This window comes from Amia ocellicauda, chromosome 23, assembly GCF_036373705.1.
Source record: "Amia ocellicauda isolate fAmiCal2 chromosome 23, fAmiCal2.hap1, whole genome shotgun sequence".
Classification (NCBI taxonomy): Eukaryota; Metazoa; Chordata; class Actinopteri; order Amiiformes; family Amiidae; genus Amia; species Amia ocellicauda.
In genome coordinates, this window is record NC_089872.1 from 12,182,241 (window position 1) to 12,191,250 (window position 9,010).

Consider the following 9,010-nt stretch of genomic DNA (forward strand, 5'->3'; position numbering starts at 1 on the left):
TTGTCATGGAGCCTAAGGTAACATTTCTTGGTCCATTATTAAATGTTTATAACGAACAAATATTGAATAAAGAACAGATAATCTATTATATGTGTGTGTGTGTGAAAATTAAATGTTTCATTTGTAATGTTTATAATCATCTGTATTGTAGTTATTACTAAGGAACAACCTCTTTTTGTTTTTAGAAATGTTGTAAACTATCATAACACAATGGCATTTACACTGAATTCCATACTAGACTAAGAACAACACACCTTTACCAAAACTGGTATTTCATTACAAATGTTCTGCTTTTATTGTTTTCTTGGATACTAATGTTATTTTTCTAAAAGGAGAATCCACCCACTACTCAAGACTGTAATCCACATGCCTCTGTGTTGTTTCCTTGTGTGATCTGCTCCCAAGTCTATATATAGTAGTAGTTTAAAAAAAAAATATATATATATATATATATATATAATCTGAAGAACTATAGGCCCTGCTTCCCATGCTATACAATTTTATACAAAATATATTAACATATCGGATTCATCACACACAACCAGGAGAACAAGAAGGTTTCAGAAGTGGATATAACGAGATGGATCATATACAAGTTGTATACAAAGGAGTATGTGAAGGAGACACAATCTTTCCAAAACTCTTCACAGTCACTCTTGAAGAAGAAATTAAAATACATTTCTTTATTCACATTTTTTTTTTAATTACTCTCAAGTTGAATTACTTTCAAGTCTTGTTAATCAACTGAAACAAAAATTGATCATTTTGGATATTCAGACCAATAATACGTTTGGCAAAAAACCTGAGCCTGAAGTGAGACCATCACGCCCCCAGTGAAGCATGGGGTCAGTACCAGTATGTATCCTATTATGGAAATATTTTGGTGAAATTAGTGTGTTTCTATAAATAATGGGTGAACTCAAAACAGTCATGCATATCTCAGCAAAACACACAGGAAGTGGCTGGATAACTGTAACAGTTTCAAAGGTTGTACTGAGTTATGGTTCATATAAGGAAATCAGTCGATTGAAATAAATTCATTTGGCCCTTATCGCTGGTGGACATTCCTGCAGTCCCATGCCAATCGCACGCTCCCTCAAAACTCGAGACATCTGTGGCATTGTGTCGTGTGACAAAACTGCACATTGTAGAGTGGCCTTTTATTGTCCGCAACACGAGGTGCACCTGTGTAATGATCATGCTGTTTAATCAGCTTCTTGATCTGCCACACCTGTCAGGTGGATGGGTTATCTTGGCAAAGGAGAAATGCTCACCAGCACGGATGCAAACACATTTTGAGATGGTGAGAGTAACTTCAATTCTGCAAGGAACCTCCTCTTTCCAATAATGGCACTTACACTTCCGTCTGGTCTTTCAAAACCCATACAGAAGCAGAAGGAAATGCACCTACTTTCTGTGTGCTCTTAACCAAGTTTCCATATGAAACTCAACGTGGGAACAGGGTTACAGGCCTGCTTTTACAAATGTGCAGCTGCAGCGCCGCCTGCTGTTTTTCCTAATTAATTATAGCTGTAAGGACAATTATTTATTCTGTAAAGGGGAAAATACTTGTGTATTAGTGTCTGTGCATAAACGAGGTTGAAATAGCTATGTTCACCCTTTGTCATAATACTGCTCGTATAATATAGTAGGGTTATCATTAGGAGTGCAGAGTAATAACAGATGGGCACCACTCCTGAAATCTGTCAGCACCTGACCAGCTTTAATCTATGGCTTTAATCACTGCAACTTTAATTGTCCCTGATTTCATTTTAAAGTAGCCTTTGCACTCATCAGACATGAAGTATGTGGTCTGTGCCTTACATTCGCCACCTTTAAAATGATGAATCATTCATATATAATGTTACTATTTATGCAAACATGGTGATGCATTTTTGTTTATTGGTAGGTCTGTCAGTTTTGCAAAATGTTGACTAGTGAACATGAACCAAATTCGTTGATATGAAGTTTTGTTGTCTTTTTTATGTCTTCAGCACTCTGGACAGAGCAACCTCATGCCATGAAACCAAACTCCCAACTCCCTCCATCCATGAACTGTTTCTCAGATACTTTTAAATTGTGCCCCTATGTATTATATCATGAAACTGTGTACACAAACACAGCTATAGCAATGCAAACCAGATGAAAACCTCCTACCAAACCAATTAGCCAGGCAATCTTACCTAAGAGTGGCCATATTGAGTCAGAAATCGTCTTAATTGAATGTGTGGGGGTTTTATAATTGGCTAGTTCCCTGAGACGACCTGTGTGGCTGATCTGAGCAATCACACAAGGATAGTAGGGGCACAGAGACTTTTAATTGCCAATGTGTCTCTGCGTTTTCCTCCGGTGGGAGACACGTCACAATATCCTCCTACTGTAAATTCACCCTCGCCTGCTGCTCCTTCTGGCTGTCTCTGTAATACCAGGCAGCCCTATATAAAACTGGCGGTCTCTTTAATACTAGGGAGTCCTGTATAAAACGGGCTTTTTCTTTAATAGCAGGGAGTCCTATATAATATTAAAACAGGCACTATCTTTATGAATCATGGGCGACGTTCCCCAGCTCATTAAGATCGGCGTTGCTCTGAAGATACAGCCCAATGACGGGGCGGTGTATTTTAAAGTGGACGGGCAGAGATTCGGCCAGAACAGGACGATCAAATTGCTAACGGGGTCCAAATACAAGATTGAAGTGGTGTTGAAGCCCGGAGCAATTGAAGCCATGTAAGTACAGTGTGATATCTGCAGCAAGCAGCAGGCCTGGGCGAATAGATGTGTCAGCGTTTGTGCTGCTGCGATTCTAAATATATCATCATTGTCTGTCTGCGTTGACGCTGTGCAGTTATCCTTGTCTGCTCACATCCCATTTTCTGTGTCGCGCATACAAGGAGGCATGTGTTTTAATCGATTGTGCATCTGTCATGCTGCATTAGCTGATCTTTAGAAGGTGTGTTTTAATTGCAGATCCCCAGAAAAAGCACTAGAAACACCTTTACTAAAGCACCACCGTCTGGTGCATGTATTCCTTGAATGAGCAGATTGGACTGTGTATATTAATGAGACAGTATAATAAGAGAAAGATGTCTGTTTTTATGTGTGTGTGTGTGTTTTCTTAAATCAAGCACAGATCAAACAGAAGGCGCGGCCAGATTATTGTTGGCCCAAATTGCTTGCTAAATCCCACAGTCCAGATTAAAACCTCCACCATTACTGGCGTGCTTATTTTTTTTACTACTATTATTATTATTATTATTAATATTCCCGCCGGAATGACCTCCTTTTTTTAAAATCTTTCCTTGACCAGCGTGTGCATTTCATTGCGTTATCATATCCCTAAATTAAAAATAATCTAAGGGTATTGGGTCTTGTACATCATGCACTAGAAAAGCTGGGCACTGTTGGACAGAAATCGGGACACAGGATTGCAGATAATAATTTGCTCTGGTTTTTGCTAATTCGTGCAGAATGAATTCGTTCCTTCATTGCCGGGCTCATTGCTCACTGTGCAATTGAAATGTCTTCTAATGCATTATCCAAACGATTCATTGTAATTCACAGTTCAATGGGAATAGGTGGAGTGAACTTCCCCCTGGAACAGAAATCTAAAGACCCCCAGTCTGTCATCTACACGGGGATCTATGACACTGAAGGCGTGGGTCATACCAAAAGCGGGGAGAGGCAACCTGTGCAAGTGAACATCCAGGTATAGTCAATGCAACATCATCCAAACTTTTATGATTATCATTATGATTATTATTATTACTACAGACATACAGAAAGTAGCACACAGTCCCATTGATGCACCAAAAACCTCTTTGGATTTTGGATCCTTTTCCACAGCAGTGGACTTGACTTTTGACTTTAAGATGCCAGCTGAACCACTGTGTCCCCCTGCCTCACTGCATCCTCACAACCCCCCCTCTATCCATCACTGAATAACTGGATGCACACATTGTCCCTGGGGCTTTGCTGACCTTTCCCTTAGAAATGCAGGTTTTGTCGATAGAAGGGTGTGGTTTCCATTCACAGTAATTCGGGGAGATACAAATTGTCCAATATCTATTTTCCATGGAAGAAAATCAAGCGTTCATTAAGTGTTTACTGACTATTATGAAGACACATTAACCATTATTATGCAGATAAACCTTTCAAGATTAAGGAAACATTCAACATGGAGGAGAATGTAGAAAGTGTTTGTCATTTACCAGTAGAACAAAAATAACACTTTGCCTTTCTTGTCATCATCATAAAAGCATGTCTATTAAAGGATCTTTCTTTTTACTTTGTATTCAGCGGCACTGGACAAAATAAAATATTGATTGCTCAGTGTTAGTCCTTGCTGAATTGACCCACTCAGAGTCATTAGTTAAATGAAGCTGATCATACTGCGGGTGTTTGGGATTCATGTCATTTTACCAGTAGCTGTGTGTGCATATATTATCAGGGTGACTTCCACAGCTAGGTTTTGCCATCCAGGGAAGCATAAACATCCCTTACAGTTACATTTCCCTTGGTTTCTGTTAGATTTGAAACCAGTGATACTGTAATAATGTGATCGTTTTAAGGATTCGGAGATCTGAAAAGGGTTTTCATTATTTTAAGCTCCCGTAAAGCATGTTTCTTGCTTGGTTGCTAATTATTCAAGCTCACAGCAAGGAAACACACCCACAATGGACACAGACGGCCATTGCGTTTAGTGAATACGGCTCTTTAAGCCTTTAAGACCAGAAAAGCTTATCTTGCTCTTTGCCACCCAGAGCAATCACGATGTCAAATAAGTCTGACGTCTCTGTGTCAACAAGCTTGTATTTCTGTATTTTTAATGGCAGGGTTTTGTTTTCTACAAATTCATTTCTTTGCTGCAAAAACTCTTCAGAGCTGTGGATTTAACCTGATGAAAACTGCAGATTACTGCCAGCACTGACCTCACTTGGGCATTATTGCCGGGAGCCAGGAGTTCCTGGAATTTACTCCCAGATGAGCTTTACATTTGTTGTGAAACTCTTCTAGTCTTCTGTATTTCCTGACTATGTGGCTGTAATGGATGATACAAGACAGAGCTGCCATTTCTCATCCCACTTGTGTATTGCCTCATGGGTTTCTATGGCACAGTAGTTACAGAAGGAACTCTAATCAGAAGAAATTATAGTGCTAGCTTCAATGTCTTTCTTTCTTTTTTTTTTTTTGGTCTTTTGTTTGCAGTTCAAAGACATTGGCACCTTTGAGACCGTATGGCAAGTGAAGTACTACAACTACCACAAGAGGGACCACTGTCAATGGGGAAACAGCTTCGGCAGCATCGAGTACGAATGTAAACCCAACGAGACGCGCAGCCTGATGTGGATCAACAAGGAGATGTTCATTTGAGGTTTACTGAAAAAATATGATATCAATGTTAATCACAATCAACAACCTTGAACTTGTGTCAGGGCTTTTGACTATCAGCCAGCATAAAGCCTTACCATAGGCGTGCATATCAAAAGAATAAACCCTTTCTCCCGGTAGAGTAGAATTTTGTCTGTTGTAGCATTCAAGTGTGTGCTGAAGTTGGCAAGTGGATCTGAGATGTGTCTGGTGAAGTGTTGTTGAGTGGTCACTGTGATATGTCTTGTTTTTCCCCATATTAAGTATTTGTGTTGGTATCCTTTGTGTACAATTTGTATGATTTGTCTACCTCTGAATAGCACAAGCAAAGTCTGATCCGAAAGGTGTTTACAGCATTCTAAGAGGATTCTGACCGTATTATTTATTGTTTGCTTTATTTATAATGTTTTCATTATGTTTTCAACAATCGCCATATCGAATTATCCTGTTGCTTTAGCTTATCAGTGTTGTTTTGTTTGTTTTGACTGTTGTTTGTTTGTTTGTTAGTTCCAGTTCTGAAAAAAAACGAAATCAGCAGTGGTTAGGTGTAACTGAGTGGCAACATGCTTGAGATATTTTTTGTAAAATGAAAACTAGTATTATGTATGATTTTGTAATGTTTTACTGTTTTGGAGAAAAAAAAAGGTTGGTCTGAAATTAAAAAGGTGGTCAAAACTGTCTAGAAATCAATATGCAACTGACACGGAATACATAATGTGGTGCAATAAATGGAATTCACCAGTTTTTTGTCTTTGTTTATTTATTGTTAACCATTTTCCTTGGAACAAACAATACCAGTTTTTCACCTACAGGTGGTGCTAGATGGGAATGTAAATTATTAAGGAACATTTTGAATTGACTTTGCTGTTTTGTGTTTAACATATTGTATGATAACGATGAGTATAGCAGGGACCAATTTATTGTAAACACATTTGCCAAACCTGAAATATGAATTTGTTATATATGGGTTTAAGAATGTGCAATTGAACAACTGTGCATTACTAAACTGATGAAGTGACAATTGTATTTGTAATTTGTACATTAACCCGATGCTTAAAAAACAAAACCTAAAAATATATTTTGATGTAGCTAGTTTACAGGTAATTTATATTAAGTAGACCTATCTAAAATGATTTTGTCATGGTATGGACACAAACATAGAGACTTGCTGCACACTGACAATCCAAATTGTTGAAAAATGGCACTAAACTAACACCTGTAAAATATCTGTGCTGGCTTACATAAGAAGGTCAGTGGGATATATAAACTGTGGTATAGTTAACTCCAACAATTCAGTCTTTACAAATGTTGGTGGTCAACAATCCATCTTGTTTTTCCCTCTCTGTTTCATAGAACATATTTCCAGTGTGAGTACCATCTCAAAGCACTTTACTCAAGTCACATGCATAGTGGTACTATCGTCTCTTCCCTCGAAGCAGCTGCTTAATTTACCAACATGTCCGCTGAGACAGCTACCCCAGAATTCCTGGAATATCACCCTTGGCACAAAACCCCACCAGGCACCATTGTGTTCACCAGTGGGGTCATGATTGATGGAGCCCACAGACGTGTGTAATATATTATGACAAGCAGCAGACGTATTCTACACATGGCCTTTAGTACAGAGCACTTTCTTGGCTAGGCAATGCAAAATGTGAGTCTTGTATATCTGGCTAATGCCCCGGCCTTGCTGTGATTTCCCAAATGGTGAATATCTACTTATAAGCAGATTTTGCAGGTCAACCAATCACTCCGGTTCCTACTTTTGGTTTGTTTGGTTCGTCTTTGTCAATCGTCCTCAAGTATTAAGAGTTAAATATTGCATACCTGACAAACCAGAGATACACATAAAAATAAGATGTAGTTCCCTTGGATTTAATCCCAGAAATATTCTCGTTTATGTCCTTTGGAAGAGAGACAGCAATGCAATGCTGGGGAAATAAAACCTTCGGGGAAACTATAAGCATATGTTGATATTTTTAAATATGGATTTAGACTGGATTAGACTGCTTATTAAAAACATCAACAGTTCAGTTATTAGAAATGTTAGAATGCTTTATTCCAAAAGAAAATTCTCATGATGTTACATTTCCTCTGTAAACAATAAAAAATAAGTGTCGTATTTAGTTTCTCTATCACTTTTATTTTGAGTCTCACTTTCTGATAAAAAAAATGTTTGTGTTTTATAAATGCAATTCTGCAGAAAGTGAAATACTCTCAAAGAGATTTCCTGATGGAGTTCCTTTAATGCTACACACCATAAAACTATATTTAGGTATCTGCTAAGTGAAAGGTTACAAGTGCTTTTATAATAGTAGGGTACCAGGAGAGACCGTATTGTGCTGAAGCTTTGATGTTTCTCTCTCTTCCCACAGCTGTAATTTTCATTGCTGTAGGCACACACGAATGGCATAAGAATGGATGTTTTACAGGCCTCTTCTGCTGCTAATCTAGCATAATGTTCTTTCTTTATCAGCGCCTTTTGAAATCTGAAATCATCACTGAACATCTTCTTGAATCTCACATAAGGTTATGGTTTTCCTTTTTTGAATCCAAGGTGGGATAATTACCTCCATAACACCTAAACCGTGCGTCAAAATGATGTAGGTCTTAATAAATGACTCTTCCCTTTTTTTTGACATTGTGCTCTATAGTATTATAATTTCTTGCAGGACATATCAGTAGCCAATGATGTTTGGTAAATTTCCAATCTTTCCCTGAGTAAGACTAATACTTGCAGAGCTTGGCTCCTGTTTAAGGAATTATGTGACCGCGAGATAAGTCTTGGCTCATTGCAGTCTCCAGATGGGACTGGGGAGCTTTTTGGAGTTCTCCCTGCATTCTTTCATCTGGTTTTGTTTTTCATCCTGAGACAACTGAGTTTGTCATATTTGGTCACAGTAGCTTTTGAGACATGAAGGTCCCAATCAGGGGGTGCTTTTCAATTCATGGACATGTGTGAGTCTTGACTATAAAAAGAACCTACCCCCTCTCAATCATCCTAATGAAATTAGGCCAAACAGTCTTGTCACATTTGAATTGTAATCTATTAAGAAGTTCAAAACAATCTCTGCCCTGCCTTGAGAACAGCTCCAGTTGACTGCTATATAATCTTGTTAGCTCCAGGACTTTAGATGACTACATAGTAAAAGATCCCAGTGAACAACAACATGAACTCAAATTCAAAATAAATATTTCAAAACAATACAGTTGGGGAAAGATGTCTTAGTCTCAGTTGAAAAGATACGAGCCACCCTTGAATTAAAACTAGATTCAATGGCATTTCAAATAGAGTTGTTTTTTGAGCTAGTGACATCTTCATATACCTGTGAGGTTTTACAGGGCAGTGAGAATTAATTTAATTGAGTGGTATGCAGTGAGCTTGAAAAAAACTAGACTGCATTTATTACTGTTACCTAAGAGTATACATTGACATATTCTCCTGCCAATGATTTAGCATTCTTAATTATTCTATATTAGGATTGAACAATAATAATAATAATAATAATAATAATAATAATAATAATAATAATAATAATAATATGCCACCTTTACAACATATTTGACTTTTCTAACAGTGGTATAGCTGTACAGTATTTAAAATTACAATGGTTACATCTTGGTTTGTCAAACGGATGTCTGT

At 37.8% G+C, this 9,010-nt stretch overlaps 1 protein-coding gene across 1 annotated transcript; it reads left to right on the forward strand.

Moving 5' to 3' along the window:
- The first annotated feature begins 2,347 nt into the window (after window positions 1-2,347).
- Window positions 2,348-6,109, forward strand: cnrip1b (cannabinoid receptor interacting protein 1b). The gene is made up of 3 exons (XM_066697034.1): window positions 2,348-2,727; window positions 3,562-3,706; window positions 5,206-6,109. Exons 1-3 carry the CDS (start codon window positions 2,549-2,551, stop codon window positions 5,368-5,370), a joined length of 489 nt encoding a protein of 162 aa, XP_066553131.1. The 5' UTR covers window positions 2,348-2,548; the 3' UTR covers window positions 5,371-6,109.
- Window positions 6,110-9,010: the final 2,901 nt, after the last annotated feature.

Bases quoted from the DNA above. Each gene is read 5' to 3' on its own strand.
- cnrip1b (XM_066697034.1), top strand. From the start codon at position 2,549: ATGGGCGACGTTCCCCAGCTCATTAAGATCGGCGTTGCTCTGAAGATA. The intron at 2,728-3,561 runs GTAAGTACAGTG...TGTAATTCACAG, and splicing joins CCCGGAGCAATTGAAGCCAT to TTCAATGGGAATAGGTGGAG. The intron at 3,707-5,205 runs GTATAGTCAATG...TTTTGTTTGCAG, and splicing joins CTGTGCAAGTGAACATCCAG to TTCAAAGACATTGGCACCTT.